Source organism: Hyla sarda, chromosome 8 (genome assembly GCF_029499605.1).
Source record: "Hyla sarda isolate aHylSar1 chromosome 8, aHylSar1.hap1, whole genome shotgun sequence".
NCBI lineage: Eukaryota > Metazoa > Chordata > Amphibia > Anura > Hylidae > Hyla > Hyla sarda.
This window is the reverse complement of record NC_079196.1, coordinates 217,808,408-217,828,031: the sequence shown is the minus strand read 5'-3', so window position 1 is coordinate 217,828,031 and position 19,624 is coordinate 217,808,408. Positions and strand designations below refer to the sequence as shown.

Sequence of the window (19,624 nt, the reverse complement as noted above, 5' to 3'; positions counted from 1 at the left end):
CGTATCAGGAACTATCCAGAGTAGCATAGGTTTGCTATGAGGATTTTCTCCTGCTATGGACAGTTCCTGATACGGACATCAGGTGTCAGCAGAGAGCACTGTGGTCAGACTGGAAAGAACTACACAACTTCCTCTGGAGCATACAGCAGCTGATAAGTACTGGAAGGATTAAGAATCAAGTAATTTACAAATCCGTTTAACTTTCTGGCACCAGTTTTTATTTGCCACCGGAGAACCCCTTTAAAGGCTTGTGTTATTCCAGTTAACCGTATGACTCCTGTATACTTCCATTAACTATTTACATCATTGGACAACAAATGAAGGGTCCAGAGACAAATAAACAACAGACTTTATTCGTATAGGTGGTTTCCGTTCCTCAGAGTATAACTGAACGCATACAGGACTGAGAGAAAAAAATGATTTTTTTCATAAATATTGGTTTTCCTTTTTTTTTTGTTTCTTTTAGTTAAATGTCCAGGCATAGAGGTGGTGGCATTTCTCCCAGTTTGTTATCGAAGACTTTTTTTTTTTTTTTTTTCTTCTTCCTCCCCCCCGGTTCAACTTGGGAAGAAAAAAAAATGTTGCATTGCTGACGGTTCCACATTCTGGAGATGTGAGGGGTCGTCCCCTTCAAGAATAGCTCGATGGCTTGTTTCCTGAGTCGTCGTCTTGAGAGCCCATACTCTGCAATACACAAGAGGTCGGGTCAAGCATAGGAGGACAATTCTGTTAAATATGCGTCATGTGAACCATACAGCAGTGTTTCCCAAACCGGTTGCCTCCAGCTGTTGCAAAACTACAACTCCCAGCATGCCCGGACAGCCGATGGCTGTCCGGGCATGCTGGGAGTTGTAGTTTTGCAACAGCTGATGGCACCCAGGTTGGAAACGCTGCACTTCAGTTCTGCAGGTTATTAAAACCCTACGACTGTCTTAAAGGGTTTATCCAGGAATTTTTTTTTATATATAATATATAATATATATATATATAATATATAATATATAAAATATATAATATATAAAATATATAATATATAAAATATATAAAATATATAATATATATTATATATATTATATATATATATATATATATATATATATATATATATATATATATATATATATATATATCTCAACTGGCTCCAGAAAGTTAAACAGATATGTAAATTACTTCTATTAAAAAATCTTAATCCTTTCAGTACTTATGAGCTTCTGAAGTTAAGGTTGTTCTTTTCTGTCTAAGTGATCTCTGATGACACGTGTCTCGGGAAACGCCCAGTTTAGGAGAGGTTTGCTATGGGGATTTGCTTCTAAAGTGGGCGTTTCCCGAGACACGTGTCATCAGAGAGCACTTAGACAGAAAAGGACAACCTTAATTCAGAAGCTTATAAGTACTTAAAGGATTAAGATTTTTTAATAGAAGTAATTTACAAATCTGTTTAACTTTCTGGAGCCAGTTGATTGAGATTATATTTATATATATATATATATATATATACATATATATATATATATATATATATATATATATATATATATCTCTATCTCAAAGTTTTTTTCCTGGAATACCCCTTTAAACCTCATTTATCAAATCCTTGAATCCATCTTAAAGGGGTACTCTGTTGTAAAAAAAAAAATTTTTACAATCAACTGGTGCCAAAAAGTTATGCAGATTTGCAAATTACTTTTATTAAAAAATCTTAATCCTTCCAGTACTTAGCTGCTGTATGCTCCACAGGAAGTTGTGTAGTTCTTTCCAGTCTGACCACAGTGCTCTCTGCTGACATCTCTGTCCTTGCCAGGAACTGTCCAGAGCAGGATCAAATCCCATAACAAACCTTTCCTGCTCTGGACAGTTCCTGACAGGGACAGAGGTGTCAGCAGAGAGCACTGTGGTCAGACTGGAAAGAACTAAACAACTGCCTCTGGAGCATACAGCAGCTGATAAGTACTGGAAGGATTAATATTTTTTTTAATAAAAGTAATTTACAAATCTGTTTAACTTTCTGGCACCAGCTTGATTTAAAAAAATAAAAAAATAAAATTGTTTTCCACCGGAGTACCCCATTAACTCCTCTAAGACACAGGGTGTACATGCACCTCCTGGTCAGGGTGTATGAAGCGCGCTCACAAGCCAAGTGTGTTTCATATGAATCAGCGTCCGGGACACACTGCTAATGCAGTGCGTCGGTGAGCTGACTGATGTCCGACATTAACCCTTCAGACGCCACAATCAAAGTTGATCGCGGTATCTAAAAAGTACTAAAAATGTAGTTTGCCATCACATGGTCCTGCGATCAGCTGAGGACGGACAGAGGTCCCGTACCATGTACTGTACCATCCGATCGTTGACCCAAATGTGCGGGAAGCCTGTACAAGTGGAGCGCCCAATAACACTGATCAATGCTCTACTATGGCACAGCATTGTTGTGTGTATGCAATCGAAAGATTGCAGGAAACAATTCCTTATGGGGACTAAAAAATAGTGTGTGTGTGTGTGTGTGTGTGTGTGTGTGTGTGTGTGTGTGTGGGGGGGGGGGGGGGGGGATGGTAAATAAATGTAAATAGGCCCCTAATAAAAGTTTGAATCACTTTTCCCAAATTCCATATAAAAAATATGTACACTTAATCAAAATAAACATATGTGGTATCGCCGCATGCATAAATGTTCGAATTATAAAAATATCCCGTTAAATAAACCCCACTGTCAATGGTGTACACGTAAAAAAAATTCCAAAATCCAAAATTGCGTATTTAAGGTCACTGTGTATACCCTAAAATTGTGTATAAAAAGCGATCAAAAAGCCCCATCAAAACAGAAATGGTACCGATCACTTCAGACCACGGCGCAAAAAATGAGGCCTTATACCGGCCCATATATGGAAAAATAAAAAAGTTATAGGGGTCAGAAGATGACAATTTTACACATTAATTTTGGTGCATGTAGTTATGATTTTTTTTTTTTTTTTTAAAGGGGTACTCCGCCCCTAGACATCTTATCCCCTATCCAAAGGATAGGGGATAAGATGTCAGATCGCCGGGGTCCCGCTGCAGCACCGCGCTATCATTACAGCACAGAGCGAGTTCGCTCTGTGCGTAATGACGGGCAATACAGGGGCCGGAGCAGCGTGATGTCACGGCTCCGCCCCTCGTGACATCACGGCCCGTCCCCTTAATGCAAGTCTATGGGAGGGGGCGTGACGACCACCACGCCCCCTCCCACAGACTTGTATTGAAAGGGGCGGGCCGTGACGTCACGAGGGGCGGAGCCGTGACATCACGCTGCTCCGGCCCCTGTATTGCCCGTCATTACGCACAGAGCGAACTCGCTCTGTGCTGTAATGATAGCGCGGTGCTGCAGCGAGGATCCCAAGGCTCCCCAGCAGCGGCACCGTGGCGATCTGACATCTTATCCCCTATCCTTTGGATAGGGGATAAGATGTCTAGGGGCGGAGTACCCCTTTAAGTAGTTAAATAAAATAAAACCTATATAAATTAGGTATCCTTGTAACCATATGGACCTACAGAATAAAGATAAGGTGTCAATTTTACCGAAAAGTGCACTGCATAGAATCGGAAGCGCCCAAAATTTATACAATGGCGTTTTTTTTCCAATTTTGCCCCACAAATTTTTTTTCTGGTTTCGCCGTAAATTATGTGGTGAAATTATTGATGTGATTATAAAGTACAATTGGTGCTGAGGAAAAAACGAAAGTGCAAAAACAGAAAAACCCTGCGTCCTTAAGGGGTTAAAGATTTATGGCTATTAAAAGGGGGGGGGGGACAAAAGTGCAAAAATGCAAAATCCCGGCATCCTTTATGAGTAAAGTCTTTTGTATAAATGAAGTTTATTTTATAATTCTACAGAACGCATCAGGCCATGCTGGGGGTTGTAGTTTCCCCACAGCTAAACACTCTGCAGAGCGCTGATGTACATTTATTACCTTCTGAACAAACTGTGGGTTGACAGTGATTTCTTGATCCATTGCTTTTAATCGATCGTCGAGGTCTATACAACGCAGCATCTGGTGAGCAGAAACAGAAGCCATCAGAGACGTCTTACAATTGCAATTCCTACAAAATACAGCGTATGACTAGGTAGTAGAGAAGTGCACTGAAATACAGCAGTCACCATGGAGGAAACATAGTAACCACACACCCCTAAATAAGTTAAAGAGTACCTCTCATGATCTTGTTAAATGTTATAATCTCCCCAGGTCACTGCCCCCATCATGATAAACCACCCCCAGCCTTTATTTTTATTATTTTTTAGTTTTCTACCTTGATATTGCTCTCAGTCAGATTCACAGACTGGGAAGGGGGCGTTCCCCAGCAGGTGTGACATCATCTGAAGCCATACAGGGGAGAACTTCCTCCCTCACTCTGCTACACACAGCCCAGAGCAGTTCAGTGTGAGATGAGCTATGATTGGCTAAGGCTGCACACATCCCCCTTATTACTCCAGACTGCATTTCCTGATTTTGGACTTCTGCCAGACCAGCAGGAGTCCAAAGTCTGTGCAAGAGATGGGGGGGGGGGGGGAATGTGCTCTGGACAAGTAGGGAGACACCTAGTGGCAGCTTTTTTTTAAGCATAAATAAAACATAGAAAACTTCATTTTTTTTTTAAACAAAGTACATTAGAAAGATTTTTTTTTTATTTACCATAAGGCGTGCAATAGCAAAAATTAGTTTTAATGACCGGGGCCCATAAGGACCCCTCTTCTTACCTCCTGATCAATATTGTGAAGCATAGCAGGATTGTTGTATTTCTCTGGATTATCATGAAAGCACACCATGCCATCCTTCTGATTAATACTTGCAAAGATTTCCCCATCTTCTATCTGAGAAGATTAAAAAAAGAAGATAGAGGTATAAAAGGGTAAGACGCCTTCGGCAGGGCAACACATATGAGTAAAGATCTCCATATCCATTAGAGAACTGGACCGCTATCTTATTTGTATGGGGATGTGCGGACTCTCCCGACAGAGGGGGCAGAAGGATCAGACATGCTGAATTTCAACACCTGATCCTCTTGTTTTCCCTGGTAGGCTAAAGGGGTCTGGCAGCAGCTTACTCCCACTCCCCATTGAGAACACATGCATGCACACCACGTTTTTCCAATACAGTTCCCGTATCAGGTTTTTGATTAAAAACTGATTCCTCAAAACCGGACTAAACTGTATCAAAACGTGTGTACAAATTTCAACCTGCATACAGTTAAAAAGCGTATACGGTTTAAAAAATTATGTCCGGTTGCATCCGTTTTTTAAGAAAAAAAATTTATACGTTTTTAACTTTTCACTTGTTTGATTGAAATTATAAGGAAAAAAAAACTGTGCAAAGTCAAAAATCGTATGGTGCAACCCGGATGGAACCGTATGCACATACGGTTCTGTACGGTTCTCATTGACTCCCATGTTTAAAAAAAAAAAAAAAAAAACCTATACGGTTTAATACAGTTTTTCACCCGGACCAAAAACCGTGGTAGACTGCGGTTTTGGGTACAGGGAAAAAAACTGACAAAACCGTACAGGATGCAAAACGGACACAACCTGATGCACCTTTTGGCATACGGTTTTCAATGGAGAGTCAATGTATACGGTTTTCAATACGGTTCCGTACGGTTTTCACATAGAAAACGTATACATGGACTGTATTGCAAAAATGTGGTGTGAATGCAGCCTAATTCAGGAAGAAAGGTCGAATGATCCCTCAATATGGTGAAAGCTGTAGCCGCCTTTCTCACCTGGTGGGAGGATTAGTTAACTGTTGTGTCTAACCCTGTACAAGCTGTAGTGTAGCTGAGGTTATAACAGTGTTTCCTAACCAGTGTACCTACAGCTGTTGCAAAACTACAACTCTCAGCATGCCCGGACAGCCAACGGCTGTCCGGGCATGCTGAGAGTTGTAGTTTTGCAACAGCAGGAGGTAGACTGGTTGGCAAACACTGCTTAAAAAGGGATTATCCAGGAAAAAAACTTTTTTTTTTAAATATCAACTGGCTCCAGAAAGTTAAACAAACAGATTTGTAAATTACTTCTATTAAAAAAAATCTTAATCTTTTCAGTACTTATGAGCTTCTGAAGTTGAGTTGTTCTTTTCTGTCTAAGTGCTCTCTGATGACACGTGTCTCGGGAACCGCCCAGTTTAGAAGCAAATCCCCATAGCAAACCTTTTCTAAACTGGGTGGTTCCCGAGACACGTGTCATCAGAGAGCACTTAGACAGAAACGAACAACCTTAACTTCAGAAGCTCATAAGTACTGAAAGGATTAAGATTTTTTAAATAGAAGTAATTTACAAATCTGTAACTTTCTGGAGCCAGTTGAGATATAGATATATATAGATAGATATATATATATATATAGAGAATATATATATATATATATATATATATATATATATATATATATATATATATAGAGAGAATATATATATATATATATATATATATATAGAGAATATATATATATATATATATATATATATATAGAGAATATATATATATATATATATATATATATATATATATATATATATATATATATATATATAGTTTTTTCCTGGAATACCCCTTTAAAGTTGTACTCCACCTCTAGACATCTTATCCCCTATCCAAAGGATAGGGGATAAGATGTCTGATCGCGTGGGTCCCACCACGATCTCCCTGCTGCATCCGGCGTTCGTTTAGAGCGTCTGATGCAGGGTCCAAGGCTAGTGACATCACGGCCACGCCCCCTCAATGCAAGTCTATGGGAGTGGGCGTGACAGCCCACTCTGCCCCGCATCGCCAGTCATCCAGCATGCAGCGGATGTCTGGGGTGCAAAAGCTGAAATCACGGGTGTCCCGCTGCTGGGGACCGCCACAATTTCGGCTGCGGCATCCCAGATATCCGGTGCACGGAGCAAACTTCAGACATATTATCCCCTATCCTTTGCATAGGGGATAAGATGTCTAGGGGCGGAGCACCCGTTTAAAGGAGATCTTCAGCCATTAACACTTATCCCCTATCCAAATGCTGATACCCCCCACTATCTCCTTTATGGGGTCCCCGGCTTTGCTGCGGCTCTCCCATGCAGGAGGCGTGTCGGCCGCGACATCATGCCCGCCATGTATCTCTATGAGAGGTGGAGATGCAGCATTCGTGCTCCCCCGCCTTTCCCATAGAGCTGTATGGAGGGGGGCGTGGTGTTGTCGATCCCAGCGAGGTTGAAGATACACACATTAACTGCGGTAATTCCAGGTCCACATACAGGAGATCGTGGGAGGTCCCAGCGGTCGGACCCACCGCAATCACTTATCCCCTATCCTGCAGATAGGGGATAAGTGTCTATGGCTGCAGATCTCCTTGGGAGAAGCAGGATACAGGAACTGCATTTACCTTCTGCTACATTAGTTTTGCTTAAAATATATGAAGAGATTAAAGAACCGAGCAAGGGCTGCAGGGTAATAGGGCTTATTCACATTAGGGGCGTTGTGAGAGCAGCAGATCTACTGGGAACATTTTCTTAGCATCAATATAACCTGAGGCCCCATTTACACTCAGAAAATGCTGTAGTGTGACTCCCAGTGAAAACAATGGAAGGCTGCTGCAGCATATTTTCTGAGGCTAAACTCTGGGGCAGAATTCTGCTCAGACAATACGTTATGTGAATCGGCCCTTAGGAGTCTGTCCTGTGTTAAGCTTGAAGTGGTACTCCGCTGCTCAGCGTTTGGAACAAACTGTTCCGAACGCTGGAGACGGGAGCTCATGATGGCATAGCCCCGCCCCTTCATTATATCACGCCCCGCCCCCTCAATGCAAGTCTATGGGAGGGGGTGTGACGGCTGTCACAGACTTGCACTGAGGGGGGCGGGGCTATAATGTCACAAGCTCCCGGCTCCAGCGTTCGGAACAGTTTGTTCCAAACGTTGAGCAGCGGAGTACCCCTTTAACCCCTTAAGGACTCAGCCCATTTTGGCCTTAAGGACTCAGACAATTTAATTTTTACGTTTTCATTTTTTCCTCCTCGCCTTCTAAAAATCATAACTCTTTTATATTTTCATCCACAGACTAGTATGAGGGCTTATTTTTTGCGTGACCAGTTGTCCTTTGTAATGACATCACTCATTATATCATAAAATGTATGGCGCAACCAAAAAACACTATTTTTGTGGGGAAATTAAAACGAAAAACGCAATTTTGCTAATTTTGGAAGGTTTTGTTTTCACGCCGTACAATTTATGGTAAAAGTGACGTGCGTTCTTTATTCTGAGGGTCAATACAATTAAAATGATACCATTATTATATACTTTTATATTATTGTTGCGCTTAAAAAAAATCACAAACTTTTTAACCAAATTAGTACGTTTATAATCCCTTTATTTTGATGACCTCTAACTTTTTTATTTTTCCGTATAAGTGGCGGTATGAGGGCTCATTTTTTGCGCCATGATCCTTCCTTTTTTTTTATACCACATTTGCATATAAAAAACTTTTAATACACTTTTTATAATTTTTTTTAATAAAATGTATTAAAAAAGTAGGAATTTTGGACTTTTTTTAATTTTTTTTCGTTCACGCCGTTCACCGTACGGGATCATTAACATTTTATTTTAATAGTTCGGACATTTACGCACGCGGCGATACCAAATATGTCTATAAAAAATGTTTTTTACGCTTTTTGGGGGCAAAATAGGAAAAAACGGACGTTTTACTTTTTTATTGGGGGAGGGGATTTTTCACTTTTTTTTTACTTTTACATTTTTTTACATTTTTTTTACACTTGAATAGTCCCCATAGGGGACTATTCATAGCAATACCATGATTGCTAATACTGATCTGTTCTATGTATAGGACATAGAACAGATCAGTATTATCGGTCATCTCCTGCTCTGGTCTGCTCGATCTCAGACCAGAGCAGGAGACGCCGGGAGCCGGACGGAGGAAGGAGAGGGGACCTCCGTGCGGCGTTATGAATGATCGGATCCCCGCAGCAGCGCTGCGGGCGATCCGATCGTTCATTTAAATCGCGAACTCCCGCAGATGCCGGGATCTGTATTGATCCCGGCACCTGAGGGGTTAATGGCGGACGCCCGCGAGATCGCGGGCGTCGGCCATTGCCGGCGGGTCCCTGGCTGCGATCAGCAGCCGGGATCAGCCGCGCATGACACGGGCATCGCTCCGATGCCCGCGGTTATGCTTAGAACGTAAATGTACGTCCTGGTGCGTTAAGTACCACCTCACCAGGACGTACATTTACGTCCTGCGTCCTTAAGGGGTTAAAAAAAAAACACTGCACTCCAGCTTTTTTTTACAATTTACACATTAACCTTCACAGGATGAAACACAGTGCAGCAAGATGTTAGTGCTGGGCAGTAAGGCCGGCTTCTTACATGACAGTGCGCTCAGCCTATCACCGGCCGAGGTGGGACATCGCTGCGGCCGGTGATAGGCTGACTGCTCTGTGACGTTCCCATCCGCAGGAAGAGCTTGAGGTCGTTTACAGGAGCAACGGGGGAAGGTAGGAAGGGGAGTTAAAGTTTGTTTTTTAATATTTGCAGCCCGGGCACAGGAATACAGAGTACAGTAGAGCACAGAGGCTGATAATTCAGTGGGGGAGGGGAGAAGGAGCGCTCGCGGGTCACGTGATTGGGGGGTAGAGAAGGAGCACTCGCGGGTCACATATGATTGGGGGTAGAGAAGGAGCGCTCGCGGGTCACATATGATCATATGATTGGGGTAGAGAAGGAGCGCTCGCGGGTCACATATGATTGGGGGTGGAGAAGGAGCGCTCGCGGGTCACATATGATTGGGGTAGAGAAGGAGCGCTCGCGGGTCACATATGATTGGGGGTGGAGAAGGAGCGCTCGCGGGTCACATATGATTGGGGTAGAGAAGGAGCGCTCGCGGGTCACATATGATTGGGGGGTAGAGAAGGAGCGCTCGCGGGTCACATATGATTGGGGGGTAGAGAAGGAGCGCTCGCGGGTCACATATGATTGGGGGGTAGAGAAGGAGCGCTCGCGGGTCACATATGATTGGGGGGTAGAGAAGGAGTGCTCGCGGGTCACATATGATTGGGGGGTAGAGAAGGAGCGCTTGCGGGTCACATATGATTGGGGGGTAGAGAAGGAGCGCTCGCGGGTCACATATGATTGGGGGGTAGAGAAGGAGCGCTCGCGGGTCACATATGATTGGGGGGTGGAGAAGGAGCGCTCGCGGGTCACATATAATTGGGGGTAGAGAAGGAGCGCTCGCGGGTCACATATGATTGGGGGTAGAGAAGGAGCGCTCGCGGGTCACATATGATTGGGGGTAGAGAAAGAGCGCTCGCGGGTCACATATGATTGGGGGTAGAGAAGGAGCGCTCGGGGGACACATATGATTGGGGGGTAGAGAAGGAGCGCTCGCGGGTCACATATGATTGGGGGGTAGAGAAGGAGCGCTCGCGGGTCACATATGATTGGGGGTAGAGAAGGAGCGCTCGCGGGTCACATATGATTGGGGGGTAGAGAAAGAGCGCTCGCGGGTCACATATGATTGGGGGTAGAGAAGGAGCGCTCGCGGGTCACATATGATTGGGGGTAGAGAAGGAGCGCTCGCGGGTCACATATGATTGGGGGTAGAGAAGGAGTGCTCGCGGGTCACATATGATTGGGGGTAGAGAAGGAGCGCTCGGGGGTCACATATGATTGGGGGGTAGAGAAGGAGCGCTCGCGGGTCACATATGATTGGGGGGTAGAGAAGGAGCGCTCGCGGGTCACATATGATTGGGGGGTAGAGAAAGAGCGCTCGCGGGTCAACTATGATTGGGGGTAGAGAAGGAGCGCTCGCGGGTCACATATGATTGGGGGTAGAGAAGGAGCGCTCGCGGGTCACATATGATTGGGGGTAGAGAAGGAGCGCTCGCGGGTCACATATGATTGGGGGGTAGAGAAGGAGCGCTCGCGGGTCACATATGATTGGGGGGTGGAGAAGGAGCGCTCGCGGGTCACATATGATTGGGGGGTAGAGAGGGAGCGCTCGCGGGTCACATATGATTGGGGGTAGAGAAGGAGCGCTCGCGGGTCACATATGATTGGGGGGTGGAGAAGGAGCGCTCGCGGGTCACATGTGATTGGGGGGTGGAGAAGGAGCGCCAGCAGGTCACATATGATTGGGGGGTAGAGAAGGAGCGCTCGAGGGTCACCTATGATTGGGGGGGTAGAAGGAGCGCTCGTGGGTCACATATGATTGGGGGGGTAGAGAAGGAGCGCTCGCGGGTCACATGTGATTGGGGGGGTAGAGAAGGAGCGCTCGCGGGTCACATATGATTGGGGGTGGAGAAGGAGCGCTCGCGGGTAACATGTGATTGGGGGGTAGAGAAGGAGCGCTCGCGGGTCACATGATTGGGGGGGTAGAGAAGGAGCATTCGCGGGTCACATATGATTGGGGGGTAGAGAAGGAGCGCTCGCGGGTCACATATGATTGGGGGGGTAGAGAAGGAGCGCTCGCGGGTCACATGTGATTGGGGGGTGGAGAAGGAGCGCTCGCAGGTCACATATGATTGGGGGGGTAGAGAAGGAGCGCTCGCGGGTCACATGTGATTGGGGGGTGGAGAAGGAGCGCTCGCAGGTCACATGATTGGGGGGTAGAGAAGGAGCGCTCGCGGGTCATGTGATTGGGGGGTGGAGAAGGAGCGCTCACGGGTCACATATGATTGGGGGTAGAGAAGGAGCGCTCGCGGGTCACATATAATTGGGGGGTGGAGAAGGAGCGCTCGCGGGTCACATATGATTGGGGGTAGAGAAGGAGCGCTTGCGGGTCACATATGATTGGGGGTAGAGAAGGAGCGCTCGCGGGTCACATATGATTGGGGGGTAGAGAAGGAGCGCTCGGGGGTCACATGATTGGGGGTAGAGAAGGAGTGCTCGCGGGTCACATATGATTGGGGGGTGGAGAAGGAGCGCTCGCGGGTCACATATAATTGGGGGGTAGAGAAGGAGAGCTCGCGGGTCACATATGATTGGGGGGTAGAGAAGGAGAGCTCGCGGGTCACATATGATTGGGGGGTAGAGAAGGAGCGCTCGTGGGTCACATATGATTGGGGGGTAGAGAAGGAGCGCTCGGGGGTCACATATGATTGGGGGGTAGAGAAGGAGCGCTCGCGGGTCACATATGATTCGGGGGTAGAGAAGGAGCGCTCGCGGGTCACATATGATTGGGGGGTAGAGAAGGAGCGCTCACGGGTCACATATGATTGGGGGTAGAGAAGGAGCGCTCGCGGGTCACATATGATTTTGGGGGGGGGGGGGATGGGTAGAGAAGGAGCGCTTGCGGGTCACATATGATTAGTTCCCCGATGTGGGGACAGCGCACTGATAATGATAATAAATGATAATTCATTTATTCGAGGGGGGAGGGGTCTAATCGGTATTGCAGTATGGAAAAAATTCATATCCTGCAGGAAAAAAAATGTCCGTATTCGGTATGAACCAGTAAACCGCCCAGTACTACAAGATGTTTTACGGGAAGCGTGATCTTTGTATTAGGTGCTGAACTGACTATTTCTCAGTCTGAACCCCAATACGTCAGACGCATGCCTTACCATATATAGAACATATTTTTCAGCCTCTTGAGCACCGGATAATTGAACTCGACTGGCCATGTCTTGTAATGAAAGCGTTAGGAAGGTCTGGAAGAAGAAGTTTAGAAAAGCAGGGTTACAGGAGAGAAGGTGCACAAAGGAATAACAGGACATTAAAGGGGTAACCCGAGCTTTTAAAATGAATAGTGGATCCTAAGGTGAAACGTAGAATGTGTCGGCAGATAAGAACCATTTGGCCCATCTATTCTGCCCAATAATCTGAATCCTATGAATAGTCCCTATCCCTATCTTATATGGAGGATAGCCTTATGCCTATCTCTATCTTATATGAAGGATAGCCTTATGCCTATCTCTATCTTATATGAAGGATAGCCTTATGCCTATCCCTATCTTATATGAAGGATAGCCTTATGCCTATCTCTATCTTATATGAAGGATAGCCTTATGCCTATCCCTATCTTATATGAAGGATAGCCTTATACCTATCCCTATCTTATATGAAGGATAGCCTTATACCTATCCCTATCTTATATGAAGGATAGCCTTATACCTATCCCTATCTTATATGAAGGATAGCCTTATACCTATCCCTATCTTATATGAAGGATAGCCTTATGCCTATCTCTATCTTATATGAAGGATAGCCTTATACCTATCCCTATCTTATATGAAGGATAGCCTTATGCTTATCCCTATCTTATGTGAAGGATAGCCTTATACCTATCTCTATCTTATATGAAGGATACCCTTATACCTATCCCTATCTTATAGGAAGGATAGCCTTATACCTATCTCTATCTTATATGAAGGATAACCTTATGCCTATCTCTATCTTATATGAAGGATAACCTTATCCCTATCCCTATCTTATATGAAGGATAGCCTTATACCTATCTCTATCTTATATGAAGGATAGCCTTATACCTATCTCTATCTTATATGAAGGATAGCCTTATGCCTATCTCTATCTTCTATGAAGGATAGCCTTGTGCTTATCCCATACATGTTTAAACTCCTTCACTGTATTTGCAGCGACCACTTCTGCAGGAAGGCTATTCCATGCATCCACTACTCTCTCAGTAAAGTAATACTTCCTGATATTACTGCAGAAACCTTTCCCCTCTATATAACACTATGTCCTCTATATAACACTATGTCCTCCTGTGGTAGTTTTTCTCCTTTTATATCTCCTCTCCTCCTTTACCGTGTTGTTTCCCTTTATGTATATAAAAGTCTCTATCATATCCCCTCTGTCTCTTCTTTCTTCTATACATGTTAAGGTCCTTTAACCTTTCCTGGTAAGTTTTATCCTGCAATCCATGTACTAGTTTAGTATCTTCTCTGAACTATCGCTAGAGTGTATGTGTATATATATATATATATATATATATATCCTTCTGGAGATACGGCCTCCAGTGAAAGTCGGACACACTCTGCTTCCTCACTCGCCGCAATGTTTAGGCAAGAGCTGCAGTTTTTAGGTCTTCACTGGCCCATACCTGTACACACTATACTTTTGCATATCGGCTTTTCTAGGGGGGGGGCGCAGTTTTTGTCTCATTCACTTGAATACACACACATTATAGTGAAAGCTCCCAGCATTTGGCAGAGATTTAAATGAAGCCGAGCTGCAATAACAGACACAACCTGGAGTGGTGCTGTTTTTGTAAGAAAGAAGAAGCTCTTATCTAATTCTGGACAAGCCCCTTAACCTCTGTCTGACACAAAAAAAAAAAAAGGCTATCCAGCATTTTGTAAAAAAAAAAAAATAATAATCATAATAATAAAAAAAAAAATAATATTAATATTAATAATAATAATAATAATATGATTCTAGGGAGGGGGAAAATAGAAAACACCTATACTTACACCTAGCCCTGGTCTCCTACCGCTGCCATCCACCTCCATCTGGGCACCCAATCTTCTCTCTTTCAAGACAAGCACTCGTTGCAGGACTTGCTGGCTCTGCCAATCGCTGGCCAAGACGGGGACCTGCACCTTGCATATGTCTCGAAAGCAGAAAGAGAGGAGTTCAGAGGCTTGGAGAGATGAGGATGGCAGCTACGGGGAACCAGGGCTCGTTCAATTTGTAATAATTAAAATATAAATTAATTTAAAAAAAATTTTTATGAAGAAATACCCGCAAAGATCCCCCCCCCCCCATTCTACCTCTGGTCAGCGCTCCACTGTTCCTTCCGCAGTTGATGTCACCTGACCACCGCAGCCAATCAGCATCCTCTGTACTCCTGGCATCAGTCAAGGAGTAGGAAACGAGGCCTCTGATTGGATGCAGTGGTCACGTGACATCTGCTGCTGAAGAAACACTGGTGTGCCGACTGGAGGATCAGCGCTTATAGGGTAGTGTTTCCCAACCAGTGTGCCTCCAGCTGTTGCAAAACTACAGCTCCCAGCATGCCCGGACAGCCGTTGGCTGTCCGGGCATGCTGTGAGTTGTAGATTTGCAACAGCAGGAGAAACACTGTTTGGAAAACACTGAGGCCACTATGTCCACCCCCTTCATCTCCCCATCACTTACTTTGGTAAGCCTCTGTATATTCTTTTTGTACAGGGAGGACAGACATTGTTTCACCAGCCCCATGTTATTGTCCCTGGTAAAGGTCTCACTGTGTTTGTTCACCAGGTTTCGCAGCTCGCCTGGGTTGTTGGTGGCATAGACCTGTGCCAGTTCATGGTAAGCATTGCTAAGAGGCTGGAAAAAAATAAATAAAAATAAAATAAAAATACAGGCAGCTCCACATTATCCGTTACAAATACATTGACCCAAAACGCAAAGTTCAGTGACGCCACTCACCTTAATAAATCTACCGACAATCTGTGAGGTATATTTAGGAAGCGGCTGAACTTTCCCTAGGAGTATCAAAGAAACTAGGATATACTTCTTATAGGATTCCAACATGATGTGACTAACCGCCATGGCTGGCGTTGTGATCGCCTGCAAAAAACGGAGAAGAGAGCGTCAAAAAAGAACATTAATCTGTACATTTTCATGTACCTTGGGGAGGATTTATCAAAACCTGTGTAGAGGAAAAGTGGTGCAGTTGCCCATAGCAACCAATCAGATTGCTTCTTTCATTTATAAAGCGGCCTGTGAAAAATTAAAGGGGTATTCCGGCTTTGTACATCTTATCCCCTATCCAAAGGATAGGGGATAAGATGTATGATCGCAGGGGTCCCCCGCGATCTCAGTGCAGCCCCCGGCATTCTGCCTCTGAAACAGGGACGTGAGGTCACGTCCACGCCCCCTAGTGGTGTCATCTCACGCCCCCTACATTCATGTCTATGGGAGAGGGTGTGGCATGCGTCCCCCGTCTCGGAGGCAGCGCCCAGCACAGAATGCCGGGGCTGCACCGAGATTGCGGGAGTCCTCAGCATTGGGACGCCTACGATCATACATCTTACCCCCTATCCTCTGGATAGGGGATAAGATGTATAAAGCCAGAATACCCCTTTAAAAAAGCGATCTGATGCTATGGGCAACTGCGCCTCTCTCTCTCTCTACACAAGTTTTGATAGATCTCCCTCCAGGTCTTTTGCTCACGTTTTGAGCTGTATAATACCAATTTATCAGACTGGTCGGATTATAGGAATTTCACCGAAATCGCATATTGGTTTTCCTACCTGCTCATAAAAGTAAAGCGCCCTCTCAAAGTTCTTCAGCCCCGTGTAGATCATCCCTCCGTAATAATAGTAGCACAGGAAGGGTCGGGCGTCGTAGGCTCCGTTCTCTTTACATATGTCCATCATATCTACATCTAAGTAAGCAAGGGCCGGCTTGAAACATTTCGCTAGCAAGCAGAGCTGTGAGGACAAGAGAAAGATGGTAAATCCAGGCAGAGGGCGATTGATCTATAATGAACATATTCATGTACATCCGCTCCTGAGGAATAATGTTTTCAAATCCACTGGTGCCAGAAAGTTACAGATTTGTAAATTACTTCTATATAGTGCTGGGCGGTATACCGGTTCATTCCGAATACCGAAATTTTTGTGCTGCACGATATGAATTTTAACCCATACCGCAAAATCGGTTTGGCCCCTCCCCCTCTAGAATGAAAGAATTATCAGCTCAGTGCAGCGCTATCCCCACATTGGGGAACTAATCATATGTGACCCGCGAGCGCCGTTCTCTCCCCCCCCCCCCCCCCCCCAATTATCTATCAGCCCAGAGCTGCCGCTGTCCCCATCGGGGTACTACTCACATATATCACCCGCAATCGCTAACCTCCTCGTCCTCCTGTTTGTTGCGGCCGCCAGCGACGACACTCTATACTGTACGCCAGTGGTCTTCAACCGTCGGACCTCCAGATGTTGCAAAACTACAACTCCCAGCATGCCCGGACAGCCGTTGGCTGTCCTGGCATGCTGGGAGTTGTAGTTTTGCAACATCTGGAGGTCCGCAGGTTGGAGACCTCTGCTGAACGCTGTATCCCTATGCCCGGGCTCCAAAAGTTAAATAAACTTTTACTCACCTTCCCCGTCGGTCCGGACCAGATACCTGGAGACTGGAATGTCGGAGAGCCGTCAGCCTATCAGCGGCCGCAGCGATGTTCCGCCTCGGCTGGTGATAGGCAGAGCCCACTGTCATGTAAGAAGCCGGCTCCTTACATGACAGTGCGCTCAGCCTATCACCGGGCGAGGCGGAACATCACTGCGGCCGCTGATAGGCTGACGGCTCTCCGACATTCCCGTCCCCAGCGTAAGGCCGACGTCGGAACATGCGTTAGTTTATTTTGCTTACCTTTTGCAGCCCGGGCATAGGGATACCGCACAGTATAGAGGTCAGCGCCGGCGGCCGCAACAAACAAAACGAGGAGTGCATCGCTTGCAGGTGATATGTGAGTATTTACCCCAATGGGGACAGTGCAGTGCCGGGCTGATCATTTTGGGAGGGGGCGGGATTAGATTTGGGGAATACCGTTGTATACCGTGGAACCACCATAAGTTACAAAAATACTGTGATACACATATTTGGTCATACCCCCCCAGCCCTACTTCTATATAAAACTCCTTATCCTTCCAGTACTTAGCTGCTGTATGCTCCACATGCGCCATCTTGAGCACTGGAGGCTGTTAAAGCACAACTGTCATCATATTTTGACCCCCCCCCGGACCACTATAATGGTTTTCCAGATTATTATAAGGTGACTGCGGCCATTTACCTTTATTGCTGTTTGTTCTTCTCTTCTTACTAATAACCTTTTATCCAAAAGTCAGGCACAGTCGGATAGACGTGGCTTGGGGTTCGCCATGCCCCGCCGCCGCCACGCCTATCCTGCCTTCCAGTGCTGGGACCGCTGTGTCTAACTACACAGCGCATCGACAGTGCATGCGCCCGTCCCGTCGGCTTTAACGTGCGTGCGTCACTGCGTCCTGAGTTGACAGAACGAGCGCTCGCTCCTGACGTCTCTGCGCATGTGCTGTACTAGAGGCAGTGAGCAGACGAGCGTCTCCCTCTAGTACAGCACATGCGCACTGAGCGCACAGACGTCAGGAGCGAGTGCTCGCTCGGTCAACTCAGGACGCGCGAAAGTTAGAGCCGACGGGACGGGCGCATGCACTGTGTAGTAAGACACAGCGGTCCCAGCGCTGGAAGGCAGGATAGGTGTGGCGGGGGCGGGGCATGGCGAACCCCAAGCCACGCCTATCCGACTGTGCCTGACTTTTGGATAAAAGGTTTTTAATTCGTAAGAAAAGAAGAACAAACAGTAATAAAAGGTAAATGGCTGCAGTCACCTTATAATCATCTGGAAAACCATTATAGTGGTCTGGGGGGGGGGGGGTCAAAAATATGATGACAGTTGTGCTTTAACAGCCTCCAGTGTTCAAGATGGTGCATGTGGAGCACACAGCAGCTAAGTACGGGAAGGATAAGGAGTTTAGGGTCAAAATATGATGACAGTTGTTGCTTTAAGAGACCTCTGGCATTTATTTCCGCTCATCAGACCCCTGCAATTGCACTATAGGGGGTGCCATAATCTCACTCAAACCCCATTTTTCCTATAGATACTGTGATTGGCCACAGCATCTATAGGGTAAAGGTGAACATCGGCATGAACGCTGGTGTTGGCCATTATCCACGAGTCTACCATCTCCTGTGCTCGCTTCAAAGCTGCTCTGTAAATGTACAGGGCTGTGCGGAAAGTTAGTCGCTGCTAGTAAACAAAGAAATCTGCAACCTATGAGATCATACACCTCCTAATGATCAGTGGTTCTTGCTCAGCTGCATAGTCCGAAATCCCTTTTTTGTCTTCTTAGAGCAGTGTTTCCCAACCAGGGTGCCTCCAGCTGTTGCAAAACTACAACTCCCAGTATGCCCGGACAGCCGAAGGCTGTCCGGGCATGCTGGGAGTTGTAGTTTTGCAACAGCTGGAGGCACCCTGGTTGGGAAACACTGCATTAGAGGCTCTGACTGCTGCTGTCCCTTCCCTATGCTTTACACTGCAGCAACGAATGTCTTACCTGGCAGAGATCTGCGTGAATTGAGGTCAGCTGATTTGTATTCATTTGCATCTTGTCTATGGCTTGTCTGAGAACGCAGATTCCTCGTAAAGGCTGTAAAATGAGAAAAGCAAGAAGATTAACCATGTCAGCTCTGGAGCCTCTTTGCACAGGTTGCTGAAGCGCAGTGTCTCCAACTAGAGCACCGCTCCTCAACCTGCTGCGAAACCACAAGTCACATCATACCCTAGACCAGGGTTCCCCAATTTTTTGTGAAACAAAAACTCCCATCATGCCGCAGATCCGACTAGACCAGTATTTTCCTTCTTGTCGTGAAACCAACTCCCATCATGCCCTAAGACTTGACTAAGCCTGCGGCTCCCATCATGCTGTGCTGCAATGTATTCGGTCTGTGAGCTAGCCTCATACATAATACCTGCACTGACACACTGTAGCAAACCTATCAGGACAGGGGAAAGATTTGCGCTGCTGTGTTTTGCTTATAAATCAGTATCAAGCCAGAAATGTATCTTTTCATTGCAAGCCCAGCAGGATCCCATTCATCCACAGAAAGCAGAGATCTTGAAATAGGCAA

General features: G+C 45.7%; 1 protein-coding gene across 1 annotated transcript in view; it reads right to left on the bottom strand.

Annotated features, from left to right (window-relative positions):
- Positions 1 to 331: 331 nt before the first annotated feature.
- Positions 332 to 19,624, bottom strand: part of COPS3 (COP9 signalosome subunit 3) — a 39,901-nt gene continuing 20,608 nt past the window's right edge. Inside the window, exons 5-12 of the mRNA XM_056533780.1 lie at positions 19,051 to 19,143; positions 16,210 to 16,389; positions 15,383 to 15,523; positions 15,107 to 15,280; positions 12,571 to 12,657; positions 4,729 to 4,842; positions 3,944 to 4,024; positions 332 to 684 (exon numbers count right to left, since the gene is read on the bottom strand). Coding sequence (XP_056389755.1) covers positions 631 to 684; positions 3,944 to 4,024; positions 4,729 to 4,842; positions 12,571 to 12,657; positions 15,107 to 15,280; positions 15,383 to 15,523; positions 16,210 to 16,389; positions 19,051 to 19,143 — 924 coding nt within the window. The 3' untranslated portion in view covers positions 332 to 630. The remainder of the gene's footprint in view (positions 685 to 3,943; positions 4,025 to 4,728; positions 4,843 to 12,570; positions 12,658 to 15,106; positions 15,281 to 15,382; positions 15,524 to 16,209; positions 16,390 to 19,050; positions 19,144 to 19,624) is intronic.